This window comes from Ursus americanus, chromosome 13 (assembly GCF_024610735.1).
Source record: "Ursus americanus isolate L20-20 chromosome 13, mUrsAme1.1.p, whole genome shotgun sequence".
Taxonomy (NCBI): domain Eukaryota; kingdom Metazoa; phylum Chordata; class Mammalia; order Carnivora; family Ursidae; genus Ursus; species Ursus americanus.
The window spans coordinates 45,176,134-45,190,175 of NC_142139.1; the positions used below are offsets into that span (position 1 = coordinate 45,176,134).

General features: G+C 35.4%; 1 protein-coding gene across 1 annotated transcript in view; it reads left to right on the plus strand.

Moving 5' to 3' along the window:
• GRIA2 (glutamate ionotropic receptor AMPA type subunit 2) overlaps nt 1-14,042 on the plus strand; it is a 146,695-nt gene that overhangs the window by 102,337 nt on the left and 30,316 nt on the right. The window contains exons 7-12 of the mRNA XM_087866547.1: nt 1,351-1,518; nt 1,990-2,094; nt 2,764-2,874; nt 4,374-4,580; nt 5,082-5,452; nt 9,967-10,165. Coding sequence (XP_087722673.1) covers nt 1,351-1,518; nt 1,990-2,094; nt 2,764-2,874; nt 4,374-4,580; nt 5,082-5,452; nt 9,967-10,165 — 1,161 coding nt within the window. The remainder of the gene's footprint in view (nt 1-1,350; nt 1,519-1,989; nt 2,095-2,763; nt 2,875-4,373; nt 4,581-5,081; nt 5,453-9,966; nt 10,166-14,042) is intronic.

Below are 14,042 nucleotides of genomic sequence, written 5' to 3' on the forward strand. Positions count from 1 at the left end.
GGGTGTACTTGTAGATGAAATATCCTTAGAAAGATCCGAGGGACTGTACCGTGCACTGTTGGAGTGGCTGTCCTCATGTAGGAGCATTCATGTGTTGTCAACTCAGGAGGGAAACAGAGAGAATGTGATCTTGGCGGTCTTATGGTTGAAAGATGAACAGTTTCTGTCTGAAGGCTTCTATTTTTTGGAGACATGTAGGCAAGAATCAGCAGGAATTCAGAGAAAGAGAAGTGTGCAGAGCTGTGTGTGTTAAGAGAAGAAAAGAAAAGGTATAAAATAATCATTTTTGACAGTGGAAGAACTAAGTTACTAAAGAAAGGAGGGGGAGGATTTGGAAATACTAAGTGCCCGTTTTGGATTTGTGATCAAGAATTTTAGGGTGTCTTTACATCAAAATCTAGGGATGTACTGTATGGTGACTAACATAATATAATAAAAAATTATTATAAAAAAATTTTAGGGTGTCGCAAAATCAGTACAATATTGCATTTCTACCCAGCTTCACTGTACTTTTGTTACTCACAATAACAAAAATTCAATAACAGAAATTTCCTCAGTATTCATTAAATCTTTTATATAAACATGTGCTTTATCATTAACAATAGCTGCATGGTACATTTGATAGATGGCGGTATGTATACATGCATGTAATAATACCTCTCCAGCCACTGGCAGTGCTTTAGTACACTTAGATAATGCTCTTTTTTTCTGCTTGGCCCCCAGCTCCTGTAATAATCCTACTGTCCCCCTGGGATCTGAATACCATAAGTTTGGAAGCAGTGTTATTTTATTATAGACTGTTAGAGCATGAAGGAGGCATAGAAATTATGAAATGTGATGGTTCTTCTTCTGAATTACCATAACTACATAGGGGAATCTTAAAAACAAATATTTCGAGACTATTGCAGATCCAAGTAAACATCACTGAGGTAGAATTAGAGATTTAAACTAATCACTACTCTTTCCCTATTGTCAAATGAATCCTTCATTAGTGGAGGCATATTTGCTTGTAAATTTGGTAATTTCCTATATCCCCAAATCAGGCCATAAAGTGATGCGCTAGTAAGAAATTGGCTCAAAAAGAGAAGACCCAATTATTATAAAAGGTCTCCCCCAAAACAGTTGAGATGCAAACATAATAGGAAATGCTTACAGTGACGAGCACACTCCGTAGTCCCAATATTCCACACTACCCCTCGGATTCTTAGACTTCTAGATGTAGGAATTGTGTCTAAATTCTTGGACGGTGATAGGGTGCTGTGTGGTGGCCAGCTGCAGCCCAGATGGCCAGTGTGCAGTGAGCCTCTGAATTTTCTCCCATTCTTATGAAATGTGCATGATGTTTTTCAGTATACTTCTGCTCTGACCTACGACGCTGTTCAAGTGATGACTGAAGCTTTCCGCAACCTACGGAAGCAGAGAATTGAAATCTCCCGAAGGGGGAATGCGGGAGATTGTCTGGCAAACCCAGCAGTCCCCTGGGGACAAGGCGTAGAAATAGAAAGGGCCCTCAAACAGGTTAGTCACTCAAAATGATTGTGAATGTGACTTAACAGTGGACACTGTTTTTTTCCTCTACGTTAGTCTCCTTACTATGTTTAATGTAAAGTGAATATTATTTCCTAACTGCGTGAATGTAGGTTGAAGGGTGAAAAGCAATCTTGTAAATGTAGTTTTCGTTTTTTTTTTTTTTAAAGATTTTATTTATTTATTCAACAGAGATAGAGACAGCCAGTGAGAGAGGAAACACAAGCAGGGGGAGTGGGAGAGGAAGAAGCAGGCTCATAGTGGAGGAGCCTGATGTGGGGCTCGATTCCATAACGCCGGGATCACGCCCTGAGCCGAAGGCAGACACTTAGCCGCTGTGCCACCCAGGCGCCCCTGTAAATGTAGTTTTCTTAACCTGAGCCCAGTGACAGTAATCTGTACAGTTTGTATCTTTGGTTGCAGTGAATTGAAAACTGTGCTGCTTTCCCATTTTCTCGTTAGGTTCAGGTCGAAGGTCTCTCAGGAAATATAAAGTTTGACCAGAATGGAAAAAGAATAAACTATACAATTAACATCATGGAACTCAAAACGAATGGGCCCCGGAAGGTAAATCATTAGTGATCTAAAGGCAGTTTTCTTTCTGCGAGGAGCTGAGTTTGCTGACCCATCACCTCTTCTTCCAGAGAGTCCTGGAAATGCATATTCGCATAGGTAGCCTTTATCTACTTCCTGAAACAGATACATTTTTAAATATTTTTTCTAAATCTAATCTGTTCATTTCTGGTAAGTAATACTGAAATGTAATCTTCAAATGACTGTGAATAGAGCTTTTTTTTCTGTTTTTTGATCGAGGTATAAGAAGTTTAATGAGAAGAAAAAGCAGCTCTCTTGTTATGGTTCAGAAGACAAAACATAGTTGGTGCAAATATGCATTCATGTTTTCATTCAGTACCTTTTCTTTTCATTGTTATGGCTAAAATTTCACTGCTTGGATTTTATTTCTATTTCTGTATGATCACTCCCAAACATATTACCCTGGGAAAATATGAGAAGTGAACGTGAAGAGACAAGCCGTTTTTAAGAAATGCTTTCGTTTCATTGTTTTTATAATCTCTCTTTCTATTAGTCGCAAAGATAAAAGACACATCTTTGTTTAAAAGAAGCCCAGTTAATGTAGATATGATTTTTGACTCATCCATGAGTTTGAAATACTTCAGTGCTTGGCTAATAGAAAGATCATTTATCCACGCGTCTCTCTCCTGTAACCTTTTTCAGATCGGATACTGGAGTGAAGTGGACAAAATGGTGGTTACCCTCACTGAGCTCCCTTCTGGAAACGATACCTCTGGACTTGAGAATAAGACTGTTGTTGTCACTACAATTTTGGTAATTAGCCACAGATGCCTGTGCCTTACTGCAGTTTTTCTTGTGAAAAATATGTGCCAACTGGAATTGCTGTTTGTATTTTAGGATAATAACGAATATAGTACTGCTTTGGCACTCTTTTAATCATGTACGGCGTATTTACTCTGTCAGAAGGACCACACAGCATTAGCTAAAGCATTCAAAGTATTTCTTATCCTCTTCAATACTGAGATTTAGCTTGACAGAAAATTCATACGCTGGTGTGTCCACAAGTGTGAACAACTGAGGAAGGTCTGGAAGAGCGTTCCTTGTATTTCCTCTTGTGCTTTACCTTTCACTTCTCATGCAATTCTGGGTACATTTTATCTTTACATTTATTAATAATGTTGGCAATGTCTCTTTCTTGATAAGATGAACTCCTTAAAGATAAGGATAATGTCCCTTTTTTTAAACGCCAAATCTCAACACAGTCATTGGCACATAGCCAGCACTGAGTGAATGAGACAACGTTGAACTGAGTCTTGACCATGTAGGCTCTGGAGAGATGGAAGGTAGATGTAGATTATCATGACAAGCTGTTGGTGAAATGAGGTGGAGGAAGTGGGGTTCACTAATAGTACATGATTTTGCAACAAAAAAATCATATTTTATTTTACTAAGCAGTGATAGAGTAAAATTGTGGGATTCGTTATTCTAACAATATTGAGAAGAAAAATATAGGTAGGTTAATAAGGGATTTGAAAAAAAACATGGGTTGGCATTTGGAAATATCTTAACAAGTGTAAGCTCCGACATGTGAGGGCTTTTGCCTCCATCATGACATGGAGACGGACTATCTCACCAAACTCTCAAATATGCTTGGTGACACTTTCCAATAGAGAATATTGGGGTATGTTGAATCATTCTCATACTTCATTTTTCTTATGTTTACAGGGGGAAGCTGCTCTCCATCCTTGTAATATTATCCTAGGCTATTATATCTCTTAGATGAAGTGAGATGTGAAATCTGAGAGGGTAGCCTCAGTACCTCACCATGGCAACAATTCTTTAGTCTGTACTTTACTGACTATGAACCTGATTTCCACATGAATCTTATCCTTGAAGCAGCAATACACAGGGTTTTGGGTGAATGCTGGTTCTTGAGGTTGGCATAACCTTAATCTAGAATAAGAGTATGGCAGATCCAGAGTTAAATAAAACAGATACTGCGCAGCATTATTCCTGTCTAAGCTCTAGAAGTTGACAAACATGACAAAAGGACATGCGAACAGTTTGAGTTTCTTGTTTACTTTGGTATGGCTAGATACAAGCCATATTAATGAAATATAATGCTAGACATTTGAGGACCTTTATTTCAAAAGTATTATGCTTAATTTTTTTCTGCTGATATTTTCCACCTTTGTATTCTACAATTTCTCTGGCTAACAGAGAATAATTAAACCAGAAGATTTGGTTCAGTGAGAGTAATTAACACAGCTATTTTTTTTTTTAATCAATGAAAGCACTATCTTTCCATATAGGAATCTCCGTATGTTATGATGAAGAAAAATCATGAAATGCTTGAAGGCAATGAGCGTTATGAGGGCTACTGTGTTGACTTGGCTGCGGAAATCGCCAAACATTGTGGGTTCAAGTACAAGTTGACAATTGTTGGGGATGGCAAGTATGGGGCCAGGGATGCTGACACGAAAATTTGGAATGGGATGGTTGGAGAACTTGTATACGGGGTAAGTAGAGCTCTTCTCACAAATAAAGTCATTCAGTTTGAACTCTTGTTGACAGAATGCCCCCCTTCTCTGCAAAGTACCTCTATCCGAGGTGGTTAGTTTCCCACGTTACTGAAAAATACTATCTTATTTCCTTGTGAGGATCTGAAAATTAAGGATAAAGTCAGAAGCAACCATACACACTAAATGAGACAGACATTCTGTCTTGAAGCATATGAACCGTGTGCATTGTTCAAAGGAGCCAAAGACATAGATTCAGTGTAATTGAGAGATGTAATTATCATAATCAAGTCAGATGGGTATACTGTGTATTTATAAAAAGGAGGGATATTTGGGGAACAAATTGCTTTTTTGTTTATTCTTTATTGGGACTCTGCCAGGGAAATAATTATTGACATTTCCCTGATTTCCTTTTCTTCCCTTTTTGATCCAGTAATGTAACCATGATTCCTTTCTGGCCATGACTCTGGGTACTATTACTTTCATTTGTTTCCCTTACAGAAAGCTGACATTGCAATTGCTCCATTAACTATTACCCTTGTGAGAGAAGAAGTGATTGACTTCTCAAAGCCCTTTATGAGCCTCGGGATATCTATCATGATCAAGAAGCCTCAGAAGTCCAAACCAGGAGTGTTTTCATTTCTTGATCCTTTAGCCTATGAGATCTGGATGTGCATTGTTTTTGCCTACATTGGGGTCAGTGTAGTTTTATTCCTGGTCAGCAGATTTAGCCCCTACGAGTGGCACACTGAGGAGTTTGAAGATGGAAGAGAAACACAAAGTAGTGAATCAACTAATGAATTTGGGATTTTTAATAGTCTCTGGTTTTCCTTGGGTGCCTTTATGCAGCAAGGATGCGATATTTCGCCAAGGTTGGTTACTCACCTGCTTCAACTTTGTGCATTTTAGGTCTCAAGTGGACATTCATGGTGTTTATGAATTCACTATAAAGAAGTAAACAGCTGCCGACTACCTGTCCAAGCAGTTTATGACTCTTCAGGACAGACTCTTACTGTTGGCATAAGTCTGTGAAATATTTGAGCAATATTCTTTGAATGTTGATCATGTATTTCCTGGTGAAATTATACACACCATGGAGAGGCTATAAAATGCATAAGGTTCCTATCATTCCATGCCTTCTTGGAGGGGTACCGTGTTTTTGCTGCATATTCTCATTTTACAGTCATCTGTGTGTTGATCCACAGACCTGTATATGGGAAAATGGGCAACAGTATTTATTAACTACAAAAGCAACAACTTGTTTACAAAACTTCATTGGCATACATCCCATCTCTTTTATTTTCCCATTGTTAGCTCATGCAGATGGTATCAGAGAGATACTATAATTTTTTTTAAAGGTTAGGTTGCAGAATTAAAGGGAATGTACGATAAGATATTTTCCAAGTATTTAGAAATACATGGTTGGGTAATAATGATGACTGATTCACTGCAGCTTGTGCTATATTCAGTAGTAATACACACACATAGTGGAATACATTTCTACACCTCTAGTCTCATTATGATGTATCAGGTACTGCACTAGGATGCCTAAATATAATGAATAGCTCACAAAATACATTTTCCTTTGTTCATGTTATATACATGAATAAGAAGCATAGCCATATCTGGCTCTTTGGAAGAATAAACCATGCTTTTTCTAGTATGATTCTTCACATTTGAAGCCTAAGTTATGGTCCACATGGCACATTTCAATCTAGGTTTGATTATATTCCTTTGATTCTGTGAGATATCTTAACTAGTAAAGGGGATGATTTTTCTAACACTATTTCATTATGTTGTTAGTTTCTGAGCACTTTGGGGATAACTGATTAATTTCAAAAAGGCTATATGAGAAACCCCAAAATTTGTATCTTTTGAGTCTTTTTTTGTATACTCCACCCAGTGAGATAAATTAAATATATCATGTATGCAGAAATTATTAATGACTTATTTCTCTGTTAGGATACATTGTTATGAATTATTTGGACCTAAACAATCTTAATTCCATAGATTCCCTGTGACTTCTTTATGGAACTGCACTGAATTAGAAATATGCCAATGGTATTTGCATGGCATATATGAAAAACAATTTTAATATATACAGTATCGAATAATATAGAAATATATAATAATGCTATATATAATAATATAATATACATAAATATGATGACCTCCTACAAAATATATGAGATTCATAGTTTATCTCTGTATTTAGTTTATCTGATTTAAGTTAAAGACATAAAGAGAAATTTCTAATAAAAGGGAGAAAATATTAACAAATAGGGATCTCAGAGAATATTCTGGTCCATAAATAATAATAAAATTATTCTTCTTTGGTAAGAAGGCTACTGAAGTGTAATGTTACTTTAATCCTGAGATAAAACTCAATTATCCTAGGGTAAACTATGCTCTGCCTTTTGATTAAGTAAGGAGAAGGGTATGAGGTTCATTATAAAGTAGGATATATTGATCTGGGTTCTTGTAGATGGATACTTAGATTTGTTTGCCTTACTCCTCATGCCTCATGGCTCCGAAGTTAGTCGTTTTGGTGTCCAGTGCTTGTCAAGGAACAGAAAACATTTATAGGGGCTGGAACACAGGGAACATCTAACAGTCTGTGTTACCCCAGGATCCACCATGACAAACAGACAACTTCTAATTTTCAACAAGCCTGTTTAGTAAAATATGGCCTTTTATCTGTGCTCTGGATTTCATTCATGAGTCATGACTTACTATAATTTCACATATAATAATTTTTATTTCCTGGTAAGATAAATAGATCTTAGACAGTATATTTTTCCTTGTTATCAACTGATTTATTTTTTACTACACAATATATATAAGCAAAGTTTTCTTTGCTAAAGAATTTTAAGTGTACATATCTTTCATTCTATATTATAAGGGCATTTCAATATTGAACATACTGCATAATATTGGCAAATTTAATGATTTTTTTTAAAACAAACCGAACTATCTTTTTTTACAATGCAATGGTGGTTACTCCAGTTTAGAAAAGAAGACTAGAGAAGCATAGTATCTAATAATAATAATAATGATGACACACAAAATGCACCGATCACTTCGAGATACACTTTAAATATTTTGAAAGATATTTATCACCTCTTTTCAAGTACAACATGGTATGGAACTATATTATTAATATTAATAAAACATTTAAATTTTAATCAAGAATCATTTATTGAACCGAATTGGTCATTTTCCTGAAGTTAAGTTTAGAATATGTTACCTATAGTTTTCTGAAGCCTAGAACTACAGAAATTGTGAGGGCAAAATGCTATAAAGTTGACTTCTATTTTCCTGCTTGCCTCTGTTTTTTTCCCCATATCTCAAAAGGAATCCAATGAATAAAAATGCCATTCTTTAAACAATTATTTAATATAGATTTAAAAGAAATGGTAGGATAAAAAAAAAAAAAAGAAATGGTAGCATATTGTGCTTGTTTGTGTGCCGATTCAGAGAGGTGAAGATTTGTTTTTAATTAGAGAAACCATTGTTGTCTGTCACCATAAGACATAAATTGAATTTGCCCCCTGCATAAAATTTCTCAGGAACTCTTTCAGAAACATTAATTGATCCTTTGAAAACACTAACAAATGAATAATAAATTGCTCAAGAATTTTCTTTTTTGAGTGATGTGTAAGTTCAATAACTTTTTTGAGATATCTTGTGAAACTCTAAGTAAATTGGCATATCTAAGTTTATTAAATCTGACTTAAGCACTGGAATAGAGAATAACTTATATCTTTAACTGGTGTTTATTTTACAAATGGAACAGAATTACTTATAAAAAAGATTCTGAAATACATTGCCAATTACCATGCAGTTTATAGTGTCAAAGCAATTACTAAAAAGTCAGCCTTGTTTTAAGGAATTTGAGCTGCCCTCTTAAATATGGGGGACATGGCCTGTAATTATACCTTCCACTGTTATGGAATAAATAGTGAACATTTTGAGAGTGGCTGTATCTACACAAGAGGTTTCTTAAATTTAACATGTATTTAATACCCTTTCCAGGATATAAGAGAGAAGTTAACTTTCTTCCATCCTATCATATTTATTTAATTCTTTGCATCTCTCAGAGACTGTGATAAAGGCTCTTAGTTACATTTTTTTCATTGCTCGCTCACTTTCTCTCTTTCTCTTTTAGCAATAGATGTTCTTAAAAATCTTTACTTTTAAATAAGCTTCCCCACTTTTTTTTGACTTCCAGAATAGTTAATTCTACAAAGGTGTATTTCTTACTGTTAAATGTCAGGAGGTCTGTTTTAGGCCATAAATTACCAAACGTTTGTAATTTAAACTTTTAGAAATGTTTCCCCTTCACTGTAACAAGTTTAATTGTTAGACGTAACAAAGTTATTAACCCAAAATGTTATTGTATTGAATTGTTAATATTACTTAAATCCCTTTACTTTTTAATCCCTTTATACTTAGAATCTCGCCAAATCTTTCAAAATAATAAGCTATGTATCAGTTTCCATATCTACATAACTATACCTCTGTAGGGTTTAAAGTAAATTACTAGGGATCTATTAAGCCTTTAAAAATATTTTACATATGAATTTATGGTCAAAGAAATATTATTATTTTATTATATTGCAAATTAGGAATTTGTATCTCGGCAAACGTTTTAATGTCTAATTTTTTTCCTTGAGTTGTCTTTTTTTCTTAAGCAGGAGGCACAGAGGAACAGGGTGGTAGCAGTCCATGCCAGGAAGCCTCAGATTTTTATTCATTAAGAATTATATTTTGTGTCATCCCTTTGTTTGTTGTATCATTTTTTCCCCATTTTCTATCCTGCACTGTATCTAAAACCTATGTTTTTGTACACACAAAAACCCAATGAAATTTTGGACCTTTCTGAGGGTTTTGGAACTTCATTGTCTGAATTAAGGGGAGTGTTTCTTCAGTTTAATCCTCATCTATGGTGCACATTCTTTTATTTTTAATATTTGATTTTGTTTGTCAACATTATTGTGAGTTTTGCGAGTGATGTTAAATTCTCTTGTTCATGTGTACTTATGTCATGAATGGATAGTAGGATGGGCGTTGGCTGGATTATTTGCACATTTCTTGAAATTGCTTCATTATGAGATGTCGTACCATAGACGATTTGGTCATTATAATTATGAAAGAATCTGAGGAATCTGAAGTTTTGGCCTCTGGGTGGCTCATTAAATCTAGCTAATTTGTATTCCTTACCCAGAATGCTTAATAATTTCCAGTTTTACTAACTAGCAGATATATTGAAAAGTTTTAAGTTAAATATTCCCATATAAGTCAATATTTGCATTATATTGCTAACTTGTTTTTTTAATTAGGTCATTCATTTCACTTTACAAATCCATTTCATACTTGTTATTAGATCCCTCTCTGGGCGCATTGTTGGAGGTGTGTGGTGGTTCTTTACCCTGATCATAATCTCCTCCTACACGGCTAACTTAGCTGCCTTCCTGACTGTAGAGAGGATGGTGTCTCCCATCGAAAGTGCTGAGGATCTTTCTAAGCAAACAGAAATTGCTTATGGAACATTAGACTCTGGATCCACTAAAGAGTTTTTCAGGGTAAGAGATTCTGCTTTGTTAATTTCTGATTTTGATCTTAAAATTTGACCATTTTAAATTTTGTCCTCCCTCCCTCCCTCCTGTGCTCTACACGACGGTACTATGTGATAGTAACCCCCATCTCTGTCTCTAACTCAATGTCTGTTCTGAACCTCGTTTTTATACCCCTCTCTTCCCCATCCCTATCCTTAGCTCCATCTCTATTTTGTCATGCCTAACAGGTCTAAATGGGTAGCATAATTACAATGTGTCTATTAAATATATTCTACTTTTCAAAAAAATTGTAACCATATGGTATTTGTTTATAGGACAAGCCCAATAACCTGATGTCAGTATAATTTTCTTTCATTTCATTTCTTTCTTTCTTTCTTTCTTTCTTTCTTTCTTTCTTTCTTTCTATGCTCTTTTCTCTATATAAGAACTCAGTCTATTAAAATGTTTAATGCAGCTAATAAACTTAGGTTTTAGGCAAATATATATAACATATGATGATCTCTGATAATCCAACAAAATCTTTGAATGTATCTGAATTTGCTTGAGTGAGATCTAGGGCACTCCAGAATTAGTATAATCTGAAGACTGTTTCATCTACCTTGCCTCTGGTATCTTTTCCAACTAACTTAAGTTAAGTAGATATATGATAGGAAAACAAGTTGGGGGGCAGACCACAGCCGATAATAGACATCTGGGTATGTGTCGGGAGCGCAGGACCTTGAGGCTTTCTTTAAGCACTGCAATTTAAGCACAGAAGTGTGGTCAATCTATCAGCAGCTACTTTGACTTTAATGCAGTTCTATGTATGAATGTTATAATACAAATTTGCTACTGATGACAATATGCTTCCGTTTATGAACATATATGTAATATGTATATAAATACTCTTAATGTAGCACAGTGTTCTAACTTGATCATAATAATGGATCTATTAAAATAAATTAGAATATTGTATGGTTCTTAATGAGAAGTATATTTTGAAGCAGTTTTTATTATTTGTATCCCAGTACGGCTTTCATTTATTTTATTGATATATTTTGTTCATATTCTTCCTCTTGAAGTGAATGAAGTATGTGAATGAATAAGGTACCTACTATATCATGGTTTATTTAGTGCTACTTAATGTTGGTTAAGATAATCTTAATTATTTCCAGGTACTGTCTTACAGGTTGGTATACATATGTTGAGAGTTACTATCATTAGCTTGTTTGCACAACAGTAGTACCAAGTACTCTCAACAACTGTGCATTCACATTTCCTGACCTTCACAGTATACCTTAACTCAGTCAATCATAGAAACATATATGTAATAATCAACATGCCAAGATTTCATGATTGGTATACTCAAGTTCCCTCGTAGACAAGATGAGAAGGCTAGATGACTCTGGGAAAAGAATGCTGTTACTCTTGTGTTTCAGTGCACTCACTCCATGAAGACCGTGGTTCCCATAGGCAGTATATTCATGTATACGTGTATACACTTGCCAGCATAGTTTGTGGTGTGCCATTTGCCAACATAAGATTGCAGAGCTTACCCTTCCAAGAGTAGCAGGGAAGTGATATTGAGTAATTAGGCAAACTGATATCTTTTAGTAGCATAGCTTTCCAAAACAGTTTCTTATGATTATCTCTTTGCTTATTTATTTATTAAAGTATAATTAACAGGGGTGCCTCAGTGGCTCAGTCATTAAGCGTCTGCCTTCAGCTCAGGGTGTGATCCTAGGGTCCTGGGATGAGCCCCGCATTGGGCTCCCTGCTCCGCTGGGAGCCTGCTTCTTCCTCTCCCACTCTCCCTGCTTGCGTTCCCTCTCTCACTGGCTGTCTCTTTCTCTGTCAAATAAATAAATAAAATCTTTTTAAAAAATTAAAAAAAATAAAGTATAATTAAGATACAATGTTATGTTAGTTTCCGGTGAACAATAAAATGATTCAACAATTCTATACATTAATCAGTACATTAACTTTACTCTTAATCTCCTATATCTACTTTACCCATCTCTGCCCCCACCCCCACAACCACCAGTTTGTTCTCCGTATTTAAGAGTCTGGGTTTTTTTCTTTGTTTGCTTGTTTGTTTTGTTTTTGAAGTTCCACATATAAGTGAATTCATTTGTTGTTTGTCTTTCCCTGACTTATTCCATTTAGCATTATTCCCTCTCAGCCCATCAGTGTTGTTGCAAATGGCAGGTTCTCATTCTTTCTTATGGCTGAATAATATTCCATGGTGTGTATATACCACATCTTCTTTATTCCGTTATCTTTTTGAATCTCACATTACTTCTGCCTGATAATCAAGGCAATGATTTTTGTTTGCATACCATGCATTATTAAGCTAAATCTCAGATAACTTTATGGACTTGACCAAATTCAGGCAGCTGGTAAGTGTGCTGAGGCCTTTTACCCCTATAGGGTTCTTTCAATATCCCATCTTTACTTGCAGATAAAGGTCTCTGGGTTTATTTTGCTGTGCCCGTGCTCACTTTAGGTTACATGTGTGTTTGTGTGTGTGGCACTGCAGAATTACAATGGTAGAAACTCAAGCAGGGCTTCACACTTCCTTTCAACACACCTTCGAAGGGAACTGTTGCTGAATCAGCTTTGGTTAGGTCTCAATGCATATAACACTGTAGTCAGCTTCTCCATATCTAGAGAAAGAAGAACATGGCCTCAAAAGTACTTAAGAGCCACACTAGTTATTCTATTAGTATTGATTCCCAGAAGCTAACATCACCACATCAACAGCACACATCACCAGGGCGAATAGGAGCTTATCATGTTAATTTTTGCATTGACATATATGACATGGTTATAATTTGAGAAATTATGTATACAAAAGGTTTGTTTCTAAAAGTTGGTTTCAATAAAAAGGTGCTGCTGAATCATGAGTAATTTTGAATAATTTTGCTAACCATATTAATCTTTGGTAATTGGATTCCAAGATGATAATAGTGAGGACAATCTTATTTTTGCTTTTGACTCCCAAAAATATTTTATGGGATACAGTGGCTTTCCAGCTGTATTCATCATGCCTCCACCATTTCACATAAAGTTTCCTGCAATAGAATATGGAGATGGAATAAGAGCTCCCCTTTCCAAAAAAGAATTTCTCTTTAGAGTGTTATTTAAAATGTATTGGATACGGTGAGGCTAATTCATAGACATTATGAAAGGAAAATATAATTGATTTTCACTAACATTCTTTCCCTTAAATCCTCGGGTATTTATAATTTGTCTATTAGCTGTAGTCTGGTTGAATTTCTAAGCTTCTGGTGGAAAATGCTACATGGGAAATTCTCCTTGCTTCTATCTCTAAAATTAACATTCACCACACATCTTGGGTCGTCCTCTCTCAACTGTCCTTTGGCTCTAGGCATGCCTGGGGCTCCTGTAAGGTGGATTCAGGACAGAGTGAAAGCTGGCAGATTGATTATCACGGTGCCCGGTCTGTCAGGAAAGGAGATGTAGATGAAGGGGGCTGAAGTTAGACTGAAGACATGTATTGTACTTTTTGTTCCTTGGCCATCTGTTCTGCTTACTTTCAGACCTAAGAAAGCTAATTACATGTAGAAGAAAAATGTTTACCATTTTTACCATTTGCTAATATTTAAAGTTCTAACAGTTATCTTATGTTTCCTAATATAGCTTAGTTTGGCTTCATTGAAAACGTTTTCCTGTTATACTGTTTATGACTAGGGATTTTATTATTTATATTATTAAAAATTTTCTACTGTCTGAGAGTTTATCAAGCCAGTTATTTGTTTTTATCACACCAAGAGCTTTGGATTTAGTCATTGGAGAAATTGATTTGAGAAGCCAGGTCATTGTCTAAATTTTCAAGATATGTAACTAGCTAAAGAATGAAAAATAACTTGTTGTCTTTTGT